General features: G+C 53.9%; 2 protein-coding genes across 3 annotated transcripts in view; one reads left to right on the plus strand and one right to left on the minus strand.

Annotated features, from left to right (window-relative positions):
- The first annotated feature begins 1,800 nt into the window (after positions 1 to 1,800).
- Positions 1,801 to 14,419, plus strand: HTR3A (5-hydroxytryptamine receptor 3A). The gene is made up of 10 exons (XM_040652072.2): positions 1,801 to 1,873; positions 4,068 to 4,231; positions 4,445 to 4,489; positions 5,327 to 5,436; positions 6,102 to 6,271; positions 6,412 to 6,572; positions 6,865 to 7,075; positions 7,520 to 7,753; positions 7,998 to 8,318; positions 8,401 to 14,419. Exons 1-9 carry the CDS (start codon positions 1,801 to 1,803, stop codon positions 8,294 to 8,296), a joined length of 1,467 nt encoding a protein of 488 aa, XP_040508006.1. The 3' UTR covers positions 8,297 to 8,318; positions 8,401 to 14,419.
- A 289-nt stretch (positions 14,420 to 14,708) lies between these two features.
- ZBTB32 (zinc finger and BTB domain containing 32) overlaps positions 14,709 to 24,973 on the minus strand; it is a 72,512-nt gene continuing 62,247 nt past the window's right edge. For both annotated transcript variants that reach the window (NM_001321488.2, XM_025143185.3), the window contains exons 5-7: positions 19,900 to 20,070; positions 16,279 to 16,446; positions 14,709 to 15,997 (exon numbers count right to left, since the gene is read on the minus strand). In NM_001321488.2, coding sequence (NP_001308417.1) covers positions 15,768 to 15,997; positions 16,279 to 16,446; positions 19,900 to 20,070 — 569 coding nt within the window. In that variant the 3' untranslated portion in view covers positions 14,709 to 15,767. The remainder of the gene's footprint in view (positions 15,998 to 16,278; positions 16,447 to 19,899; positions 20,071 to 24,973) is intronic.

Below are 24,973 nucleotides of genomic sequence, written 5' to 3' on the forward strand. Positions count from 1 at the left end.
AATGGTGCTGGAGCCGTGGAGGTGCTGCAGGTGCACGGAGCCGGGCTGAGCTCAGGGAAACTCGAGATGCCGAGCGCTTCGATTCTCAGAAAAGCAATTACTGTGCAGCAGATTACAGAGCTAATAAAATCCCATTATACCATTTCAGAAAGTAAATCTGATCTGGATACTGCCAATTTATATCAGACATCCCACAAAAAGTCCCGTAAGAGCCCCCGACGTACAGACTGTGTGCGCGCGCGCGTAATACAAGGCTATAATAGATCACACTAATTAGATATCCGATAACAGGAGGCCTGATAGGAACTACATTAAAATCTCTTTAAGATGAAGACATAAAACCCAAGGGAGAGGATACAGAGTTAATGATGCTGCCGCTGAGGCTGCGGTTCACTGCTCCTTACTGTCCCGCTCCACCCCGGACCCTACTGTGATGCTGGGACCCTCGGTTGGACCCCGTGCAGTGCATCGTGTCCCACTCACTGCAGGTGCCAGGAGGACAGCGTGGTGGCAGCAGGTCCTGCGTGCTCCCCAGCACTGCAGCCCAGGGCACGGTCCCCAGCACCGCTGCGGCGCTGCCCGTGATTTTTATTATCCAGATTCAATAACAGCAAACAGCTCCGAGCTGTCTGCGCTCCCCGGGAGGTGACTTACCATCCGCTAACAGAGCCGAGAAATCAAATTAGCCCCAGCTTTACACTCTCTCTTTCCCTGACACCGCTATTGGCAGCCAAGGGGGAGTTCATCAGGGCTGTGCACTAATTCTTATCTCGTTTAAGTGACTCCACGCTGCCATCTGATGCAATTTGCTCCGTGCCGCAGCCGAGGGCTCCGATCCTGCCTGGCTGCCTCACCAGACCTCCCAGTACGGGGGAGCTTCTGGGGAAGCTGGGAGCACCGCGAGGCTTTGGGGAAAGCCCTTCTCCAGCCTGCCCTGCTCATCCCCAGGCTTCTTTCCCTGCCATTGAGCAGTTATTCTTCCTCCCCTCTAGCAACTCAGAGCAGCTCCAGAGCTCTCCGCCCGGCTGCTGGAAGCCCACCCTGCCCCACAGCAGCTCCAGCTGTACCCCCACCAAGCACCCCACTCCTGGAGGTACTTGAGGCCAGGTTGCATGGGGCCCTGGGCAGCCTGGTGTGGTAGCTAGCAACTCACCCATGGCAGGGGGTTGGAGCGCAGCGGTCTCTTAGAGGTCCCCTCTAACCTAAGCTATTTTAAGATTCTACGGCTCTATTCTTTGTAAGCCCCTGGCATAGATCTCACCTCTCTCATTTGCAGGCCATGAAAGGGCTCCTGGCACAGCCTCATGGCTCTCCCCATCACCAGAACTGCTCCCCATACACCTCCTGCAGCCCCTGCTCTCCTCCATGGCTCGCGGGTCCCCCAAAACGAACCCGCACAGCCACAGGGCCAGTGCGTAGCACAGGTTTCATCCTTCACCTGCGCAGTATCCACAGCAGCACAGCTGTGATGGGGAAATCTCCCACTGCTGTCACCCGCAGATGATGCAGCCAGCTCCCACCCCTCCCAGAAACAGGAGCTTCCCCCCAGCACCGTGCATGGCCCGGGGGCTCATACACTCAGCATTCGCTGCATGCCAGCCGTGGGGCGGGCGGCCTCCTCCTTCCCCCCTCCCCTCCTGAAACTCGATGCAGCAGAGGAGGCTGATTGCAAGATTAATTACGCATTTACCCAAACCTGACGGCTGGGGGACGGCGAGCAAAAAGTGCTGCCTGCTTCCCTGATTGGGTTCACTCAGAGGAGCGCGCAGACCGCGGACGGAGCCGGGGACGTGGGGCACCATGGTGCTGGTGGTGGCTGTCGTGCTGCTGCTCCTGGCACTGCTGCCACCGGTGTCGATGCTGCAGGACGCAGGTAAGGACACGACGGGGGAACCTGCAGGGGTGGGAGGAGGAGCTGGTTTCTTGCAGCTGGTGGCACGCTGGAGCACCTTCATGTAAGCAATGGCTCTACGCAGCATGCAAATTTTAGGGTTGTTTCTGTGTTCTTTTAGTATTTTTTTAAGATTAAAGTTAGTCAAAATCTGCATCCATGGGATAAGTCCAACCATAGGTAACCTCTTGGAAAGAGTAATGGCTTACCTGAACCCAGCGCTGGGTTTTGGGCTCATCAGGGGCTTCAGAGCACTTGGATCCCAAGGAAGGATCCCCAGACACGGTGCTGTGACCCCACTTCAGTGCTGGCACGGCTGCATGCCACAGCCCAACTGCAGGGCTAAGCTGGGGAAGCAGCTTTGGCCAATGTTCTTTATGTTGAATAGTCAAAGGCAACCAGTACAGGGCCGTGCAAGTGGTTTCAGGAGTGTATGTCATTTCTGTCCTATTTATGAACAGGATAAAGCTGGGGGAAGGGGGGAGGGAGGAGGAACAGATATTTCGTCTGTCTAAAACAGATATTTTGTCTCACCATTGGGCATTTTTTGGAATAACAGTTCACTCTGCAGTCGATGCTGATCGCATCACAAAGTTTGAACGCTCGGTAACAGAATACTGCCAGCCAACAGATAGCGACTGGGAGCTTCCTGCCCTTTCAAAGTTAGTCCATTTCCAAGCTACTTCATTTGATAGACGAGAATTCCCTTTAGCTCAGATGGAAAACACTGAGCAAACGGCACTTACCTGCAGTGTGGCAGGTGGTGTGAGCCAGCCAAGCCCTGGGACCAGCACTGGGACCAAGCAGTGAGCCCAACCCCATCCAGTGTGGCTTTTTCCATGCCCCGAGCCAGCTGTGAGCAGCTGCAGCTTGGCCAGAGCCACTGGTGCAATGGCAGCAGTACCTGTGTTCCTCCCATCCCTCTGATCGCTGCTTCTCACCCCCATTACCTCCAACTGCTAACACATGGCTGGATGAGGGTCATGAGCACAGCCAGCTCTGGGGCATCTTGGGTTGCATGTAAAGTTGGAGGGGCTGGAGCTGCTTTTTCTTAGCTGAAAAGAAAGATGAATGTTTCCTCCCAGGCAGCTTTTCCCAACTTCCTGCAGATCTACTCCAATGAGTGGCCCTTGTTACATACAGGCCGGGCTGTTGGTTGACATACCAACACCAACATTGCTCCTGCACAACAAAGTAATGTCACTCATAGCTAAAGATGCCGCGTTGGCAACACAGAGCTGCAGATGCAATGCCCACACCCTGGCAGAACAGCACAGGGCCAACGCTGCATGCACACAAGTACACCAGCCCTGTGGGTCCTTCTTCAGCTTCAGCCCATACACCATACACATACAGGGCAGGAGGAGTGCCTGGAGCAGGGATGTGGGAGCCCCAGCTCCCAGCCAGCACGGCACAGAGCAGTGCTATCCCAGCTCTAATCACACAGCCCTGCGCTGCACCTCCTCCTTTTGTGGGCTCAGAGCATCCAACTCTCACGTGTGCCACAAGGGGATGAGATCTGAACACACAGAAGATGTGCTGTCCAATACTTGGGCTCCTCAGCCTTGACGCAGTGCCATTCAGCACCACAAATGATGGAGGAGTGGCACAGAACCTTCCCAGCATTGCATGAATGCAATGGGGCAGCAAAGATGAGCTAAGGAACAGATATTTGACCAATAGCCAAAAAACCCAGCTGGTCTGCAGTCGCTTTCCAAGAGACTGACTGGCCAGCAGCGTTTGCAGGCGTTTGTGCCATAGAAAGCACTGGAGAGCTGTATTCAAAGCCTGGTGACACACATGATGCAGCCCACCAGGATTAACACAGGTACCTTTTTTATCTGGCATAGACAGATTTTAGCCTTCTTCATTACCTAATGAATGAATTTAGCATCTTGGTTCATCTTTAAACGTAGCCTTAAACTTCACTGTAAAGCAGCAATGCCTCTCCAAGTAATAAGAGTTAGAACACTCATCTCGAGGCAGTGATTCCCTCGCAGCTTTGCACTGTGGCTGCCCAGTTGTCCTGACGTCACTCCTGGAGAAGAGGCAGACAGCAGCTTCAGGTGGGACGTGGCCATCTGAGACCCAAGAAAAGTCTAGGGGAAGGTCAGGGTGATTCAGGGTACCGGGGGGGCAGACAGCAAATGTGAGCTGCCTCTCCCCATCCCAGTAGGAGCACTGCAGGGGAACCCAGAGCCAGACCCCTCCACGCCAGCCCTGCTCCGTCTGTCCGACACGCTGCTGGCTCACTACAGGAGGGGAGTCCGACCCGTGCGGGACTGGCGCACCACCACCACTGTGGCCATCGATGTCATGGTGTATGCCATCCTCAGCGTGGTGAGTCTGCTGTCTTTCCATCCCAGCGCTGATGGGAAACCAAGGGGTTCCCAGCCAGCCTCTTCCCTTCCACCCCACAGCACTGTGCTGCTGCTCATTCCTCTGCAAAAGGAGTGATGCTTGCTGCACAAATTCCCCCTGGCGACCTCCACCCACCTACACCGGTAATGGTTCGTTGTCACCCTGCACCAATCACTCCTCTTGTTCCCACAGGATGAGAAAAACCAGGTGCTGACCACCTACATCTGGTACAGACAGGTGAGCCAACAGACCTTGCTGCCCCCCCCCCCCTTTCCTCCTTTCAGCCCCATCTGCCAGCACTGAGGCTCTGCCCCACAGTGTGCAGGGATGTGCCTGTCCCAGGAGTGCACGGGGGAAGGCAGGCTGCTGTCAGCCAGCCCTGATAACTCCCTACCTCCACATCTCAGCTTCCAGCCTTGCAGACAGGTAATGGTGCGGTGGCTCCTTCCAAAACTGGGGCCCATCTCCCTTGGATGCAGGAATGCAGGAAGGCTGTGGAGCACTAAATTCAACAGAAAGGAAAATCTCCTTTGAGTTCACACTGTATTAGCAAGCCTCTTCCCCAAAGACAGCTTCCCTGTCTGCTCAGCTATTCACTCGCCTCTGGTTTTTGTTCCCTGTGACTGCCCAGGTATCAGTCAATGAATTCACCCTCAAACAAGGCCCATGAGACGCACAAAGCACCTGGACGTGTGCAGAAGCAGGCAATTACAGGTAGAGACAGGACAGGCATTTCTGTGCTCATGGGAGATGCTGCTGGGGATGGGGCAGTGTCCCTGTGAGAGCCAGCACCCCTGGGAGGCAAACGTGTCTCCATGAGCACGTGCCTGAGCGACCATGGGGTTATCCCCCACTGTTGCAGGGCATGACAAGACCTCTGCAGGGCACGAGTCAAGACTTAGAGGACACAGCTTTCACATTGCCTGCAACTCACTGCTGGAGAAGTAGCTTTCCTTTCTCTCATACAAGGCATTTAGGGCTTCTTTCTGTGGCAGGCCGCTGGCATTAGATTGGATCTTGGCAGGGCTAGGGCCAGTGTTACCCTCCAGATCCCCTTTTCCTTTGCACCCACAGCACTGGACGGATGAGTTCCTCCAGTGGGATCCAGCACACTTCGACAACATCACGCAGATTTCCCTCCCTGCGGAGAGCATCTGGGTGCCCGACATCCTCATCAACGAGTTGTAAGTGCAGCACAGCCCCAACCCCACCGCAGCAAACCCCAAAAGGGAGCTGGGGGCTTTAACCTCCCTCTCCCATCACTGCGCCTTGCTCTGTATTCCTGGCACAGAACTGGCAGTGCCCCCGTATGCAGTGGGCTGCAGATGGGGAACGGCTTGGCACTTGGGACATTTCCAATGCTGGCTAACTGCAAACATTTGTAATTACCCACACTGTGCTGGGGGTGGGATCCAGATATTTGGAGAAAGGCTTTGTTAAGGAAGCACAATGCAGGGCAGCTGCAGAGCTGCCAGCCCTCCCTGCAAAGCCAGCCATTGTCCTTCCCCACCCCCACTTCTGCTGGGATTTAAGGTGCTCCCACCATCTCATGTTGCAGAGACCCCCACGAGGCAGAACCACAAATGGCCTTGGGCTGCTCTGGGAGAGCATGGGCAGCACGGTAAATAAATGGGGCAGCTATGCCCACGCGGGGCAGTGTGTCACTGCTTTGGCCCTTCCCCCTGACCTCCACTTGTTTCCAAAAGAGCATGATGGCAGAACAGCAAGGGAAGGTCCCAGTGCTGGGCAGTCCCCATCCCAAGCACAGCTCGCCAGGAGAAGCCCAGCTGCTCACAGCCCTCCCCAAAGTGCTCCCTACCCTTACATTCTCTGTCCCTGTGCCCTCCAGCGTGGATGTTGGGAAGTCCCCCGATGTCCCCTACGTCTACGTTCGCCACCACGGAGAGGTCCAGAACCTCAAGCCCATCCAAGTGGTGACAGCCTGCAGCTTGGACATCTACAATTTCCCCTTCGACGTCCAGAACTGCTCGCTTACCTTCACCAGCTGGCTGCACAACAGTGAGAGAGCCGGGGGGGTCTCGGGGCCGGGATTGGGGCGGGCGGCGCCGTGCAGGGGACGCGTCCCCCTCTAGGTGGCCCCAGCGGCTCGGGAATGCCGTGCCCGGCTGCCTGCAGCTCGGTCCCCACCTCCCTTGCAGTCCACGACATCAACCTCTCGCTGTGGCGGCAGCCGGAGCTGGTGAAATTCGACAGGAGCGTCTTCATGAACCAGGGCGAGTGGGAGCTGCTGTACGTGCTCAGCCACTTCCAGGAGTTCAGCGTCAAAAGCAGCGACAGCTACGCCGAGATGAAGTTCTACGTAAGGGCCCTCGCCTTCTTGGGGCCCCGTGTCACGCTGTGCCCTGCTTTGAGTGCTGCTGTTCTCAGAGATGAGGCACCATGGCATAGCTTTGCCCTTAGTCCCATTACCTCATAACCAAGCTGCTCTCCAGCCCCGTGCTGAGGTGCATCCCTCCACCGTTTCGAGGGTCTGGGCAGTGCAGCCCACCACTCACCTGCCTTAGCAGAGACCCAGACCAGCCCAAGCCCACCTTTCATGCAGGGCTCTTACCTTCACTAAACCTTTCCTGTCTCTCCCTATGTTCCAATAGGTCGTCATCCGGAGGCGTCCTCTCTTCTATACCATCAACCTGCTGCTCCCTAGTATCTTCTTGATGGTGATGGACATTGTAGGCTTCTACCTGCCTCCCAACAGTGGCGAGAGGGTCTCTTTCAAGATCACTCTCCTCCTGGGCTACTCAGTTTTCCTCATCATCGTATCTGACACGCTTCCAGCTACTGCTGTTGGCACCCCACTGATAGGTACGGCAGCACCACTGGTCCCAGCTGGTGCTTGGTGCTGGGGCAAGAGTTCCTCACATAAGAGCAAGAAATGGGAGATGTGGGTTGGTACAGAAATGGGGGCTGTAAAAGTAGCTCAGGGTTTGGAGGTATCAAGGCTACCCCATGTATCTGACAGAGCTGCACTGGAGCTCTGGTGTTGGAGCAGATGCATGGCTGTGCGGGCACTGCCACAGCAGCCCAGAGAGCAGAATGATATCCTGCCAGCTGGGTGGGGTGGGCTACAGAGCAACTGCAACAGCAGTTGTAGGCCCGGAGCTACAGGAGCTGCAGCTCCATGCTGTGACCAGAGGTCTGCTGCAGGGCTTGGCAGGAAGAATTCACTCAAGACTTGCCTGCGCTGTGCATCGATCTAAAGACTGTGCTGGCCATTGCAGGCCACTCACCTTGCTGGCATCTCCACAGGCATCTATTTTGTGGTGTGCATGGCGTTGCTCGTCATCAGCCTCACAGAGACCATCTTCATTGTGCGCCTGGTACACAAGCAAGACCTGCAGCCTCACGTCCCCAGCTGGGTGAAGCACTTACTGCTGGAACGTGCCACTGCACTGCTCTGCATCTGGGACAGGAAGAAATTCAGCCAAAGCAGAACACAGAGCTCAGACATCTCCAGGCACGTGGAGAACAATGACAGCACAGGTAAGGACTGGGGGGAGAGAGAGCCTTCAGAAACAGAAGGGAAATGAACCCTACGCAGATCTAAGCACAAAGCTGTTCTAATGGTGTATTATCAGAACTAGCATTCATTCTTTCAATTAGCTCTCACCATCTCTATTGGAGCACTGTGGCACATGCACAGCAATCCAGATGTCCAGATCACACGCAGAAGTCTCAGCTCTGCATCTGAACAGATTTCTCTCGCTTCTCTCTCTCGATCCTGCAGCCAAACTGAACCACTACGGTTCTGAAGACCCTCGGGAGCGAGAGGTGGCAGGAAGCACAAGGCCCACCCCTGCCTCTGCCACTCCAGCAGAGGGCTCTCTGCTCATTCACAGCATCCTGCACGAGATCACCACCATCCGCCAGTTCCTCGAGAAGCGTGATGAATTTCGTGATGTCGCCCGTGAGTGGCTGCAAGTGGGCTACGTGTTGGATGTTCTGCTCTTCCGAGCATACCTGGTGGCTGTCCTGGCCTACACCATCACACTGGGCACACTCTGGTCGGTGTGGCAGTATGCCTGAGCTGCATTTTGGGGCAGGCAAGGTGAGGACCTCAGATGCTGCTGCGCTCCAGAGGCTACTCCCAGGTTCTTGCACTCAGACCCGCCTGTGTTTTCTGACTACAGAGATCCAGACCGGTGCAATTAGCCCACTTCCAGTAGCTCTAGAGCAGCAGCATCTGAGCACTAAGATAAGGGCTGAGGAAAAGCAAGCAAGCAACGAGCACACCTACCCCAACCGAACCGCCGTCATCTCCAGTCGAGCTCCTTTCCCCTCCTCTCACCTCACAAGGGCTTCCCGGATGGCTGCAGCCTCTGCACCCATCTCCCCCTCCCCTCGGCCGGGACAGGGCCACGAGCACGGCGCGGCCCCGCTCCCACCCGGCGCTTCAGCACCATGGACAGCGGCACCGGCACAGTCCGGCGGCGGCCGCTCCCGTCGGGGCTCCCCGGTGCCATCCATCCCCCCGAGCTCCGCTGGGCGAGGACCGACACAGCTGCCCCCGGGGCTCAGCCCTCACCTTGCCCAGTGGAGTCCATCAGGATGCCCACCCCTCCCTCCTCCCTTCCCTAGGGTGTTTTCCTGCTCCCTCCTCCGTCTCGGGGCCACCCACCTCCTTCCCAGTCCCACCTCCACCTTCATCACGCAGCCTGCTGTGGCAGAGGGACGTGGATCTGTCCTCCACGCAGGGCTGCGCTCACCAGCTCCACTCACCCTGCACGAAGCACTGGAAGCTGCACACCTGTTTCTTGTTCTTTGTTACTGCTTCACCAGAGCCAGAGGCTCATCAGGTCCTGCATGTCTATGTCTCCCCTTCTCCTGAGTACTTCTGCATGCTTGCCTGGCAGATCCCCTCTGCATTCCTACCCATCAGTACAGTAACTGGGAGAGAACTAGCAGATGGAGAAAAAAACAAACAAACAAAAACAGTGCAAGTGGATCTGTCTCCATAGGAATGCAATACTGGAAGAGACCAACAGGGTTACCTGTCTTGGTCCTCCACTAATGCAGGCTTCCAAAGCTGTCATATATAAGCATGTTCCCTCTGTGCACCTCTGCCAGGGCAGAGGCGTGGAGCTGCTGTCTAACAGGAGAGAAAAGGAGCTCCTGCATCTCAGAACAGCAGGACTGGGATTTGAGCCAAAAACTGTAAAGAGCTGCTCTGCCCAATGCGATACCTGCACAGTGTGTTTGCAAACTGGGGGTAGTGTGTCAGGCAGCTGTGATGTCTGCCAAGAGAAAAAGCCAAACTGATGGCATTTTCAGGGTGGTTCCTGAAACCCTGTGCAGATACAGATGTGCACTTCACACTGGTTCCTTACCTGAGCATCCAGCGCAGGCAACATCCTCTAAAGTGCTGGTGATGAATGGAGGCCTCATCCTGTTTGCTCTGGTAGCTCCTTGACAGGAACACAGATATCACAGTGTCTGGCAACTCTGTGTTCACTCTCAAGCCCACCAACCCCGATCCACAGGCCAGACACCCTCCCAGGCCTTCACATGCAGGAAAACTCCCTGCTAAGTGACAGGAGGGCTGCTGGCCGGGTGGTGTGGACTCCTGGCAGCCCCGACCAGCGCTAATGTGCTGATGGTCTGTAAGTGGCTGGCTATTGATGAGGTGTCCAGTTAAAGAGTTTGTGAGACACTAAATCAGCCCATTGATCCTACCGAGATCGATGGTGCTACAGACCTGATCACTGCAGCGGGCAATTAACACCCTCTGGAATGAGCTGCCTTCATGTAACATCAAACGCTCCAACAGACAAATCCAATGGGCCCATTGAACCGGGCGTGCGATGCCTCCCGCCCGCACGAGACCTGGGCTGAGGTCGGTGGGACCACTGCATCGCCTTCCTCAGCCATGCCCCATGGACACCCTCTGCCCCATGGCTCACCTGTACCACCACAGCTCCCACGGACAACACTTCTCCGGCCATCTGGTCCCAACGTGACTCGATCCCAGTGCAGAGCTGCTAACCCTCACCTGCTCCACAGGTCACCATGGGAAAGGAGTTAAGCCAGAGCAGGAAGAGGCATCCAGGCTTTCTCCCTTTCAGATTAGTGCTGTTCCCTCACACCGCTTTGGGAAGTGCTGCATGCAGGAAAAGTTACAGGCATCTCTCCGAGATGAGCCTGGATTTTCCTCTAAACAACAACAAAAAAATCAATAAATCTGAATCTAATCTACTAATAAAGGTTTAATGAGGACATAATGTTGATGGAACAGAACATTGTTGCAGCATAATCACTCCCAGCTGCTGTGTGAATGTGCAGACAAAGGCCCAGTCCTATGACAATTTCCCTGTTATAATAACTCCTTTGTATAAAGCCAAACGCTGCAGCGGGATCTTATCCCTTCCTCCACGAGGGATGGTGCAGACAGCAGGTTGCTGCAAGCAGGACACCTCCACCAGGGGTGTCCAACACATCCCTAGGAGGGGCTGTGCCAAGAGGCAACACCAGAGGCAGTTGCCACTTGGAGGCTCACGCGTTGCCACCAGCACTTCCATGGGCCAGGAGCCACTTATGCTGGCTATGCCCTGCAGCGGGACCCACAGAGCAGAGGATGGGGCACAGCTGTCCTGGGGGAGCTGGAGCCCTGTGGGAGCCTTGGGGTGGGCACACTGCTCCCTCATCCCAGGGCACAGGAAGAACCCACGCTCACAGCAGTGCATTGCATCCATCACCTGAAAAATAAATGATACATTACATGGAGTGACTGCACTGGGACTGCTATACGATGGGCATGTAACTGCATCCTGGCCCCCGGGGGGGGGGCAACAAAGGTGGGAGGGAGCACAGCTCGCAGTGCACCAGGCTGAGTGCCGCATGCCATACAGCGACATAAAAGGAGTGCAGACTTTGCTGTTAATGTAGTCAGTAAATAAATAAAGGAGGGCTTAAGCTTAGTGTACAGCAATCAGTTTAGAACTACAGGATAATTAACACAGCGGGGGGCCAGACTACTCTGCAGTCAGGTTTAAATGAACGAGTTCACTTTCATTGAGGCAAACTCGCTCCGCTCCCCGGCGAGCTGTGCGTGCAGCAGCAGTGCCTGCATTGGCAGCAGCAAGCGGGGCCAAGGGCTGCACCCCATGCACCCCACAGCAGCAGGGAGCCCCTGTGTGGGCTTCTTGCTGTGAATCCTCCTCTTGCTGTTTGCTCCTACATCACCCAGGCAGCCTGCAACCAGCCCTGCCACCTTCCCAAGTAATGCAAATGCACCTGTGCATGCACCATCCCAGCAAGGCAGAGACAGCCTTGGGTGGGAACAGCACCCACATGGGGTGGGAACGGCCCTTTTGGCTCCAGAAGCAGAATGGCAGAGCTGTAGATGCTGCCGCTGCTCTCCTCAAACAGGAAAAATAAAGGACAGCAGCAAATCACCCTGTCAAGCATCATGCGGCGCACGATGAAACGGTCTCCAGGGATGCCAAGGGACTTTAAAACAGGAGGCACGTTTCATTTTCTGCCACTGTAAGGGCCCTCTCCTATGCCAAAGCACGGAGGGAGCCCTGCATAAATAAGAAGGAAGCTTTTTAGGAGTTCGTGGCTCTTAATGAAAAAGAAATTCTGGAGAGCCACGATCACATACCTCCATTTTCCCTGGAAAAGCGCCTTCCAGGCTGCACACCCTCAGAAAAACAGCAGCTCCTGCTTGCCATGCTGGACCCCCATCCCTCCAGGCTCACAGCGGTGGGATTCGCTCCCTGCAGCATCCATCTCTGAGACAGTATCTGGGTCTGGGGGTGCGCAGGGATGGGTCCCCCCATCCACCCAGCCCTCCTCACCCGTGCCCTCCAGCACTGGTCAGGATGCTTGACCTGCACCATAGGAACACCCAACGCCAACAGCACAGCGCTGGAGGGCTCTGCTGCCACCACATCCTCCTCTTCCTCCTCCCAGGGCTGACATCCGAGCACAGAACAGCGACAGGAGACAGCAGGCTGAGACAACTGAATTAACTTTATTGTTTCTTCTAACTGCAGATTCAAGGTATACAACTGAACATTGCTATTTTCCTTATGAGACTTATAAATAAAAATACAAAAAATGTCCACTACAAAAAAATCTACTGTTAGTAGGATGTAAAAAATATTCTCTTTGCTATAGAAGGCACGAACTTCACTTAGTGACACATGGAGAGAAAAAAACCTGCAGCAGTATATTCTTTTTTTTTTCCTTTTTTTTTTTTTTCTTTTCTTTTTTTTCCTCTGTCAGAAACACTGAAGTTTTACAAAGAAATGCATCTGAATCTACACAGAATGAAGGCAGATGCGGAGAGCTGCAACTAGGAGACACCACAACTCGGGACTTATTTTTTTTTTTATTCATTTTTTCAGGAAATTTTTAGCTAACTGCATCTGTGGCTAGAGAACAGATAGGACTCGCAAGCAGTACTGCAAAGGAACAAACAGCGAGGAAACAGAATTGTACAAAAAAAAAAGTAGTAACCCATACTCTGAAGAAACAAAAAACAAAAAATTGGGCACCTTCTAAAATGAGGCTACCAGGAGGTGCTGAGGTAGACGGAACTATAACATCAATTAATTCCAAACACTAGTTTTAATACAGAGCAATCAGACTGGCACTTGGGCTGTCACGACATAAAAGACAAGCGATGAAAGAAAGCCTTAGTTTGCTTGGTCCAGCAGGGCAGTTGGTCCTCAGTGCTATAATATACATATATATACTTATATATATATGGATAGGTGTCATGGAGCTTAACCATGGCTTCGCAGCCTTAGAAGTTCATGCATACGTAACACTATGTGAAACAAATACTAGGATGTGCACTCAAACACTGGGACTGGGTGTGGGAGAGGCACCGTGCTATGCTGCACTGCCCAACATGGGGACATACTGGCATGGCACAGCATGTGGCTCAGCATGGTACGGCACACAGCATGGCGCATGGCACATGCCAGGTGCTCGCCATGAGCACTGCAGAGGGAAGCTAGCCACCACATCAACCTCTAGCTGGGCAACCCATCATCAGACACAGCCTTGCAGTGACTCTGCTCGTGCTGTTTGGGAGCCAACGGGAATCCCGATTCACATTCTGCACCATGCTGAGCTCTGAAGCCAAACGATGCCAATGTCTGTGTTAGGGGAGGAAGGGGACAGTGAGAGGGGAGGGAACATAAAAGCAACAAAAGCCACGTGAGCTCAGCTGAGCGCTCAGCAGTACCATGACACCCACGACCAGCAGTACCAATTCACTGCAAAAAGGTACCATATACTTGTGAGAAATTGCAGCAACCGTTTATGTGAAAGAACTGGTGTGTTGTTTTGTTGTTGTTGTTGGTTGTGTGTATGTGTGTGTTTCTCTTTAGGCACAAAGATTAAACAAGCCATTCTCCAAAGTTACATCCTGGATTGTACTACATCAGCATCTGCCCCGCTTCACCTCCTCGGCGCGGAGCAGCCAAAGTGCCACTGCTCGCAGGTGCACACGGGGCATTGCTGCACGGTGCTCTGCACGGACAGACCCTCCCAGCAGCACCACCACGGCTCAGGGCCCCCATCGCAGCCCCCTGCCCCCATGAACACCCCCCAGCAAGCCCTGTGCACGGCCAAAGGGCGATGCTCTGCAGATGAACAATTGCAAACCCACCCCACTCGGTGCTCAGACAGAGCTGCACAGCTCCCCAAAGCTCGCGGCATCGATGCCAGCCCTGCAGTGCACCCCGGGCTTTCACATTACAGATAACGCTCAACTGCTCCGCTTTCCTATTCAAGTTTCACAGTCCCCTCCCTGCAGCACCGACACACCGCCGGGCTGCGCCCTGCCCCACCACGCTGTCACACGGCAGCGAATTCCCCAGATTAAGGCCTTCACGTTTCCGACAGTGAGGGAGCAAGGGGACAGGGGACAGCAGTACAGACACCCTGCTCTCTTCCCTTTACTCCCATCTACAAAACCTTTCCCTAACTCTTCCTGCCACCCACCCCACCCCCTTCCCTTCCCCAATTTAATACAAACGCAGCTAAATTACAAAATAATACACCATTGCAAGTAAAGCATGAGATGAAAACCCAAATGGCATCACAAAGCAAACAAATATTGCAAACTGTGCTTCTGTCACTGCAAAAAAAAAAAAACAACAACAAAAAAAAATCAGAAAACAACAAAAACAAACACAAGAGGTAGCTTTCCGAACCAGCGAGCCAGGCTCCGTCAGGCCGCTCCAAAAAATACCATTTTGGTAAAGGATAATGCACGAGAGGTGGCCAATGGGGCCCAGCACGCGATCCCCTCCCTGGCATCTCCGCGTCACCGGCCCCAGCGCGGCCCTCACCCGGCCCCATCACTTCAACGCCACCACCCCCACCCTTCCCCCCTCCCCCCGCCCCCCCCCCAAATCAATAAAAGCTCATGAGGTCACAAAAAAACGAGGTAATTTCAAGTAAAATGTGCTAAACACAGAAAGAGTCAAAAAACTTTTAAAAACAAACCAAAAGCAAAAGAAAAAAAAAACATAACAACAACACCCAAACCAAAACAGAGCAAAGCCATTTGTTACCGTCCGCTCCACCGCAGATTTTGGGAGTTGAGGGCTGGGCAAAAAAAAAAAAGTGTTGGCACATTCCAAGCACCCGAAAACACAAAGAAGAAAAGAGAGAATCTCCTGGCCCAGCATTGCCACAGCTCACCCAGGGCCGGGGGCACTGCGGGACAGGAGCTGCAGCTCCAATGGGGACAGGGAGCAGCACGCAGCCCCCAGCTTCATCCTCCTGCTGAAGGCTTCGTCTTCCCCTCCCGAATAAGAAGAAAAGGAAAAAGAAATGCATAGAAAGGTCTTTGGTCAGGAGGAGGATCGCGGCCTCACGCAGCCCCTGCAAACCAGAGGTTTTTGCTCCAGATTTCTGTCAAAGCCGTGGGAGCTCCGGCAGCACCCCACAACAACCCCCAGTAGGGCCCAATGGGTGAGCGCAGCCCCGGCTGCTGTCCCACCTGCGGGGTGCTGATCTCCCACTCAACGTGGGGCTGAGCCCAAGGGTCACCGCCTCGCCCAGAGGGGTCCACAACAGCTCCTCCAAAGGGGTCACTGATGGGGATAGAAAGGAGAAAAATGAAATTAAAGCATTCCCAAATCGCTGCTCACACGCACGATGTCGGGGTGAGGCACAAACTATGCTGCTCGCACACAATCAACCCAGTGCCACCTGCACGGGGTGGGATGGCTGCTGGTTGGCGGTGGTGAAGGGAGTGGGGTCAGGGGATGTGCACCCCATAGAGTGCCAAGGGGCTGGGGAGGGGAAGGGGCCATGGGTGGGAAAGGGCGGATCGCAGCCCCCAGGCATTCCCAGCATGTGACCCCCACGCTGTGAGCACAGTGAGCACCACGTGCCCGCACCTCCCCATCCTCAACCCAGTGAGGGATCCTTCCAGCAACAAACGAAAAATGGAAACAAAAGGCCATGGACGATGCATTTTTTTTTTTTGCCCAGTCCTCCACGACTCAGCCCCGCGTCCCCTCCATGTCCCTCAGACGTAGCAGAGGTAGAGATAGGTCTTCTCTATCCTCCAGTCGGTGGGGATCTCCTCTGGCTTGTGGCCCTTCATGTGCTTCTGCATGGTGGAGAGGCTAGGGCAGTACTCCAGGCAGATGGTGCACTGGTATGGGGAAGCGCCGTTGTGGGTCCGAAGGTGTTTGATCATGGCCGAGTAATCCCGGGAGCGCTGGTGGCACAGCTTGCACTCAAAGGGCTTCTCACCTGCGGGAACCAGGGCAGTGGGATAGGGTCAGCACGGCACGGGCTTTCAGCACTGTGCAAGGTTGCGGGGCCTCGCTCAAGCACAGTAATTAACTGCCCAGCGTGCCCAATATCGATACTTGCTCTGTGCACAGACACAGCGAATAATGAAGTAATGAACAGCAAAAGTGATCTAACTATTGATCCGCTATTTACAATAGCTCCACGCTGACGCATTCAACGATCCCTTCTCCCCAGCAGCCAGCCCTGGCGCTGCAGCCGCCTCGCTGCCCGGCACCTACCCGTGTGCACGCGGTAGTGGGTCTCCAGCTGGTGCTTCAGGCTGAACTTCTTGCCGCAGCCGTTGCATTCGTAGGGCTTCTCCCCGGTGTGGATGCGCTTGTGGCCCTTCAGCGTGCTCTCGTCCCGGAAGCAGCTGCCGCAGAACTCGCATTCATAGGGGTGGTCGCCTGCAAGCACATATGGGTCAGCCCCATGGCGGGCACGTGGGGAGCGGCGCAGGGGCACAGCTCAAGGCTGCACACTCACAGCCCTCTGCCTGCGTCAGTCCCGCACCGCAGCGCTGCTCAGCACCCTGATAAATGAACTTGGGCTCAGCACCAAACTCAGAATTATTTGAATGAAAGGTGAGGGCTCCAGCTACTTATTTATTACGGCAGTGAAGGCAAGGACAATAAAGATAGATTGATCGTCCAAGACTTTGTTCATGAATATTTAAATATTACTGATTTGTCTTGTCACTGTAATTACAATTTCTCTGTGCTGCATATCCTACAACCACAGTTTATGGTAAAGAATGGCCAACTGTATTTCACTTGTCCTACTGCAGATGTGCAGAGCTGCCAAGCGTGTAATGTTCCTCGCATTTCATACATTTTCTTCAGCTGTGAAGGCTTAAGTCATCCACAATGACCTACGTTTTTTCATTATCCCCATGTCAAACTGCACTCGTGCCTGGGCATAAATTGTCCTTCTAGTTATATACTCACATGCCTGTGCTTTCACTTCCTCTTTGCAATGATATTTTACTCTCTGCCTGTTCTCTCCCCGGCCCTGCAGAGAGGTCTGCTGCTCTGTGCACAGCATTGTTTCCAAACGGCTGCAAGCCAGCAACAATCCCACAGGGTGCAAACGCCTCCCATTATACAGCCCCAAACCAGCACATCTTTCACCATGCTGCGTGTTTGTTTCCATTTTCCATCGGGCTCCTCGTTCCTAAAACCAAAGGCACCCATGGAACCGGATGATCCCTTCCAACCCAAACCACTCTACCATGTAACAGCCAGCTGCCCATTTCAGCATCCCCATTTGCTCAATAGTTAAGAGAGCACCTGGAGATGAAAGCCAGGTGAAGGATTCTCTTGTTTAGCCTCAGTCACCCATGGGAATAGTGATTTTTTTTTCCTCCTGCTGCTTCTTTATAGCACCCTGGTACTTTAAGTGAAGTGTTAAACTCGGGAGCTGGTTTGACAGGATCTGCATGAATTTAATTATCAACCTGATCATGTGGCAAATGAGTTTAAATATGGCATCTCCAGGGCCAGACCCACACACCCTCCATACACACACAGTGCCAATGTGGGGACGCTAATGGGACCCACGTCCCCACAGCAGCACTGCTTTGGCTGCAGAACCGGGGGGGGAAAAAATTAAAATCCAATTTGTGGCACACTGATTAACTTCGCAGAACCCTTAATGAGCCTAACATTAAATTCAGGACAAAGGGGACTAATTAGATCCCCTCCAGCACCTGTGACCCGCTTCTGCACCACACTACCTGGTGCCCTGTGCCACGGAGGCAGAGCAACGGATCCAGTGGCACTGAGGAAATCAGTGCAAGGGTTTGGATTACACATAAGCAGCAGAGAAGCCCCAGTGTAACTCTGCTGTACAACACCAGCACCCCCTCCTTTCTCTTACCCTGCCCAGCACAGCAGAAAGGGGGGCTGGCAAAACTGGGATGCCTCCAAGGGCTGCAGCCTTTGTCCTCTCCATGGTGGAAAAAAAGACCCTCCAGTTCCTGCTGTGCTCTCCCAGCTCTGGGATGCTGCCAGGCAAGGACAGTACAGAGCTGGGCACCGCGTCACGAGCCCTCTGCGGACTCAGCATTGTGCTCCCACTCCAAGAATAACCACGAAGCACAACTAACTTCTCATAAAGCTCTGAGGATCCTGGTTTATTTTTAAAGCCAAGAGCTAATAAACCATCAGGGGCTGGGGGGCAGAATCCACGCAGAGTGACCTGCAGCCCAGGTCACTGGATTACTTGCTATGAATAGCTGCTCCACTCAGCATTAATGGGATCGTAAGCGCTGTGTGATTCTGGGTTTCCTGGTTGGGAGCATGGATGCAGGACAAACAGGCACTGGTGATGCACACCTTCCCGTGATGCTGCCCCAGCCCCTGAGCACCCGGCACACGTGTATGCAGGAAGCTGGTTAAAAAGAGGAAGGAAAAGAGATGCAAACAATCTGCATCTGCCTCCCCCCAGCAATCACACTGCTGCTGGAGCCCGAGCCCCGCGACTGGTGTGGGAAGAGATGGGAGAAGAGCATTCCCTCCACCCACCTGCAAACCATCCCCGCCTCCCCACCGCTGCAAAAAGCAATTTCAGTCACTCTGATTCATAGCTGGGCTGCAAATTACAGGCCAGCTCTGTGCTGCGTGGAGCGGCACAATCCCACTAATCACTGAGCTGGGTGAGGGTCAGCTCCCCAGGCTCTCCACATTGCTGCACGTGTTGGGTGCTGCGAGGCCCCACATCCAACCTCATTGCCATGAGTGAAGGGAGCAGCAGCTCCTTCCTGGGGACAGGAGCACATGGGGACCGCGGGAGGCCATCCCTCATCAGGAACTTTCTTCATAGCAAAAAAAAATGCAGGTGGATAGTCCTATGGTGTTGCTTGGTTTTCCCAAACGCACCATACTCAGGTACTAAACCTGCTAGGGAACTCTCACTTTCTGCTTTGGAAGAGATGCACTCACACCTCTTTCCCACACATGATCAACCAGAGAATCATTAAGGTTGGAAAAGATCACTAAGATCCCCAACCCCATCCCACCACATCCCTCAGCGCCACATCTCCATGTTTCCTGCACACCTCCGGGGATGGTGACCCCACCACCTCAATGGGCATCTATGGCAGCGCCCAAGCACTCCTTGGGAGAAGAAATTTTCCTTAACATCCAACCTGAACCTCTCCTGGCACAATATGAGGCAGTCCTTATGTTCCAAGAGCTGCTTTTCCCTACACCGCAGCCCCACAGCCACAATCACATCATGGAGACTCACAGCAGGAGCAAAGCACAGGAGGGCAGGGCCACCGTCAGGCAGGTGGTTTGAGGACACCGAGTAACCACGGCCAAATCCTTGGTTTCATACCCCAGCTCTCCTCTAACCCAAAAGCACCTCGGTGGGCGTGCAATGTAAATACCATATACACGTAGCCCAGGTCGCTGTAATCCCATTAGAGCCGAGTACCAGCTGATTATGTGCATCTACTGCATTTAAGCCGATGAAGTGGGGTAGGATCGCACATCCCCTAAGAAGGTCACATGTCACATTATACCGGATCAACTTATTACACACAGCGCTTTCCTCTCCCCCCACCTCCCCCCGCCTTGCTTTCTTGTTCTTCTTTTTAAATCCAAGCAACCTCAGTTGTGGATGACAGTTGCCTCGGTATTTTTAAGATTAAAAAACGAGCAAGAAAAAGTGCAGCTTAGCAAGGAACAGCCCTGTCCCACCCTCCTTGCAGCTGGAGCTCCAGCAGAAAACGCTCCTCCAGCTCCACCCATGGCTCAGCTCAGAGCTCAGAACCCAAATGGGGGCTCCTTGGACACAGGCAGCGCTGGGAACCCCCAGCCCAACGTGCAGGACCGCCTCAGTGGCCTCGGCTGTACCTGTGTGGGAGCGCAGGTGCCTCTTGAGGGCAGTGTGGCTGGGGAAGGTGCGGTTGCACTCACTGCAGATGTAGCTGCGCACCCCGGCGTGCACCTCCATGTGCTGCTGCAAGGCGGTCTGTGTCTGGAAGCGCTTGCCACAGAGCAGGCAGAAGACAGCCATGTCTGTACCTGCAAGAGAGGAGACAGAGAAGTGAGGCAGTGCCTGGGGGTCTCCCAGGGGTGGTCCTGGCAAAAAGGACTGCAAGCCCCAGTGACCACTCACAGCCTCCAGTTCTCCTGTTACAGACAGCAGCCAGCTTTCTGCACCCGTCCCATGCACCTGGTGTGCTCAGCCACACGCAGAGCATCCCTGGATGGGAAGAACTTCAGCACAGGGCAGAGACCCACAGCCCTCACTCCTAGGGGGCAGCAGCAGGGCTGGCACTGGGACTGCAGCAATTGCAGCCCTTCAATATGGAGGAGAAGTGCAAGATGAGAGCAGGGGGATTTTATTGCATTGGGTGCAGCTGGAAATCCCTTGCAGGCTTGCATCTCCACACCCCCAACCTAAATGCAAAGCACCTGCTTGGGTAATTCCCCGTGTTCTGACGGGTGGTTGCATGCACCTGTATGAGACAGAGCCCCTAATGCCAGCTGGAAACAGGACCCAAAGAAAAGACAGTTGGATACCTGAGCACCATGCAAAGCTGCTCTGGGTAGCAGTGGGCTGAACACAGGAGGACCACATGCACATCCCCAGCACTGCTTGTGACCCTCAGTGGTAATACACCAGAAGCTTAATCCTATGAGCCACACGCACAATTACAAAATTGGCTGCATCAACAGAAGAGTACACGAAAAAGAAACACCAACACAAAGATAGAGATACTTACACACAGTCAATAAAAGTATAAGACCTTTGTGTTATTAAACAATTTGTTTTAGTTTATGCATAGATGATTGTTCAGAACCTATGAGTCAGTGCAAATTGTATTACACTGGGAGATTAAGCAAATAAATGCTAGCTTTTTGGAGACATTAAAATGTGAGGACTATGGAAATAAAATTATCTAGAAAATTGTATTAGCAATTCATTAGCAGCAGCAAGATGTTCAAGGTAACCAGCAAAGACACACAACCTTTAAGAAACAGTGGAGAATGGGAGGGCTGCTCCTTGCAGTGCCAAAATTAACCTGAGGGGTGGTGAGGACCAAAGCCACTGCACACGGGGGTGCTGGGGGGAGCTCTGGGCACCGTCAGCTCCTGGCACCTGCAGTGCTGCGGATGGATCCCTGCCTGCAGCATCACCCCGCTGAGCGCAGGGGATGGGTCCCTGCTCTGTGCTGGTGGCAACAGGCGCCACAAGTAGTGCAGAGATCCTGCACAGCTCAAGGAGCACGAGTGAACGTGCACCGGCCATTGGATGCTCCTCCATGGGCAGGTTCTGCACGCCCTTGTGCGCACTGAGTTGGCTCGATGCTGGCCATCCCCTCGGTGAGGTGTGCACCGCGCAAGCGAGCGACGCCGAGAACGTGAAAAGAAATGAGCAAAATGGAAATAAAACCACACAGCAGCGAGGTGGCCCCGGTGGCGATGCTGCTGCCTTCCCTCCCCGCGGATTTATCCGGGGGACGCGCGCTCGCTCACAGCTGCACACAAAACTCTCCCAAGAGCCCGGGAGACACAAAGCCCGCCCGAGCGGGTGGTGCAGAGCAAATCCTGCACGGTATGCAGCCCGGCCGCGCTCTCACGGTGACAGCAGGACGGGTCAGAGGTCGGCGGGGCCGAGCCCCTGTGCCGTGGCCAGCTGTGCCGCGGGGGCCCCGGCCGGCGGGACGCCAGCCCCCATCAATCCGCCGGGAGCAGCCCCGCTGGGGCCGGGGACAATGGGCTCCTGCGGGGGTGGGGGCAGGACAATGCGGCCGGGCCAGTGCGCAGGCCCGGAACAAATCCTCCCTGGCACCATAGGGCCCTCATTTGTGAAACTAATTGGCCCCCGCTTGAAAAATTGGGCTATGTTGGGCCGCCGTGCTGGAGAGGAGCTGCCTTGTGCGGGGAGCCGGGGAGGCCCGCTGTCCAGCGGGACGTGGCCGTAGGGCTGGGGATGGTTGGATGGGGATGGGTGGCCAACGGTAAGGTGACACGGATGAGGACGGGTGGCCAAGGACAAGGAGACAGGGATGGGGATGAGTGGCGGGGGACAAGCTGCAGCCCGCATCCCCAACTGGGCTGGGATGGGGGACATGTGGGGTTTGCAGCCTGGTGACACAGCAACGCAGCTCCGCAGCCACCACGCACTGCGCCATCACACAGCACACGGGGACCGTCCCACCGCTCCGGGGACCTCCAAGAGGGATGCGCAAGCAGAGCCCACCACTCAACCATACCCATCTCCGAAAGCACAGCTGGCAAGGAAGGACCTGCTGGCAGGAGAAGAAGGGGTGATGCTGGAAAAGCCCCACCTCCCCACGGCGGCACCCCGTTGGCTTTGGAGCCGTGGGGACGTTTCAATGCGCGGCCATTGAAAGAAAAATCACCCCCGATAAATAAACACCGCCGCCGCCACGTAGGCACAAAAAGAGGGAGACGGATTTATTCATTTCGCTGACGTTTTAATGGTTTCTCTCCTTTTTTTCGGGAAGATGATTACAAATTAAGCAGCATTTAAACGCTTTTTACTGTCAACAATTAAAAGGGGGTGAATATGGAACAGAAAGTGCGGTGACCATTCATTTCCAGGGAAACGCGGCTATCAGCAAACACCACGGGGCCTTCCCTGTACTGTACACCGCACAATGGCAAAAAGTATACCATTAATTTTGTAGGACATTCAAAAGCAAATTAAAATAAAAAAAGCTCTAGGCACAAAGATAGATACCAGGAGAGAGGGCAGAATAGGTCAAGCTTGTGGAATTAAAGTCTTAGCAACAGTGGAGGTTTAAGCACAGCCCTATTACGCCGCATTCAATAGCCACCTTCTCCCATCTTCCCTTTTTTCTCCTCTAAGAGCCGATGTGCTGTTTGCCTCCAGCCTGCAGCAGTAAACAATTAATACCGCGTGTAGCAGTGCTGCGGGTTTCCAAGGCAGGAGCGACAGGCTGCCATGTAGATGAGATTCTGGATGCAGCATTAACTATTTGGAAGAGAGCGCCGCCCGCTCTGTGCGAGGCAGGCTTAAATAACAGGTGATGGGAGATGTGATTTTTGCAGGATTGATGCTTGCTCGAGGGAGGAAAAGCCCTGAGAGCGCAGCTGTGCGCGTGGATATCCACGCTTCGCTTTGCAGGCTCCCAAACAAGTGATTCTCCCTGCGTATTTAAAGGCAGGGGAGATGCGTTTCCCATCACTCAGGGACTCCTCTTCCCTTTTCAACTTCAGGTGAGGAATGCATCAGACGCAACGCTGCTCCCGGCCCCGACTCCACGCTAGAAGGAATGAAAATGAAATTCGCTCGGAGACATGCAGGCATATGGCAAGGAACGTGGGTTTGTTTCTCCTCTCATCTTTAAAAGGCGCCCGGTGCATTTCCGTACCACAAAGTTTAACATGCAGGAGGTACGCCGAAGAAATAAAAGAGACACGTCCCCTTTAAAAGGAAATATAATTTACAGTGTGCAGCCAGGCGGTCCATAGTTTCAATCTCGTTTACTATAGAGAAAACTCTGCTAGCTGTTCTCTATCCCACAAATCCGATTTAATCAGACAAGCCAGCCAGCGTGGCTTGAAGTAAAAACGGATAATTAGTAAACAGAGAGCTACTTCAGTGCTTCATTGGCATTCGAGCCGGGCTAGTGTGTCGCATTTAAAATGCAGTCTGATGAAGTTTACAAAATCAAACCATTTGTTACTCCTATTGAAGAGGCTTCAGGCCACTTGCAATTAAATTGGAATTAGTGCTCAGAATGAGATACAGCAAATTCATACTAAAAAGGGATCTGACTTTGAGACGTTTGACTTCAAGTTTTCCCCTCTGCGTGTGTGTGCGTGTGCAAGAGATGCGGCCGCTCCGTCCCAGCCCTCGCCTCCAGCTCCTATAGCCCCAGCACTGGGACCTGGGTGCAGGATGGTGCCAACCCAATGAACCCTGGGCGCTTCTGAGCACCTGGAGAAGGCACCAGGACTGCGGAACCAAAATCCTGATACACCCTAGGTATGAAACACCCATTGTGTTTTTATTGCTTCTGGTGCTTGGCCATTCTGTCTGTCCATCACCGCAATAATTAATAGCATTATAAACCTTTAATCAAAGGCTCTGGCACAGCAAGGGGCTTTAGGGTGCAAACGTACAGTGAGGGCTACCAACAGGGCCAGGCGTTGCCTGCTGCCTTCATGGTAACACCTCCAGCACTCCCATGATTGTGGAGCATCCCCACAGCCAGCCCCAATAAATCCTACATTGAACAGCATCAGCACAGTGACATCAGCATGAGCTGTGAGCTACGCATCTAAAAGATGCATTTATATACGTGCACGTGCACACAAACACACAGCATGCACACCAATCCCACCCGCTCAGTGCCTCCAACAAAACTCAGTCCTCATATTGAAACTCCTAAACTATGTACATGCAATAGAGGCATGCAAAAAAATTGTTGTTGCAATCGCTAAGAGACAAGTGGAAGGCTCCAAAAAATTCTTGGTACGCCAAACAAGAGTCCAGGGATTGTTGGGTCTTGCAAGATTAGATTTCAGAGATGTTTGGAATTTTTTTGTCACTGTGTCAATGGCTCCTTCACAGCCATCAGCTGCTGGACAATGCAGGGAACACTGGAGTTTGACTGCATGGAAGCAGGGCTATTGGGGGAAATATCAGCCTTGGTATCAGGGTGCCATGGGTATCCTTCATCCCCAATAGGCCTTGACTCATGTTGGCCAAGAGCGGATGTCCTAGGGGAAGTGAGGTGGACAAGTGATCATAAAATCACAGAATCATTAAGGTTGGAAAAGAGCTCTAAGATCACCAAGTCCAACTCCAACCCACCTCCACCATGCACACATGTTCCCAGGTGCAACATCTCCACATCTCCTGAACATCTCCAGGGATGGTAACTCCCCCGCTTCCCTGGGCAGCTGTGCCAGTGCCTGAGTGCTC

Source organism: Gallus gallus, chromosome 24 (genome assembly GCF_016699485.2).
Source record: "Gallus gallus isolate bGalGal1 chromosome 24, bGalGal1.mat.broiler.GRCg7b, whole genome shotgun sequence".
In the NCBI taxonomy this organism is placed as follows: Eukaryota; Metazoa; Chordata; class Aves; order Galliformes; family Phasianidae; genus Gallus; species Gallus gallus.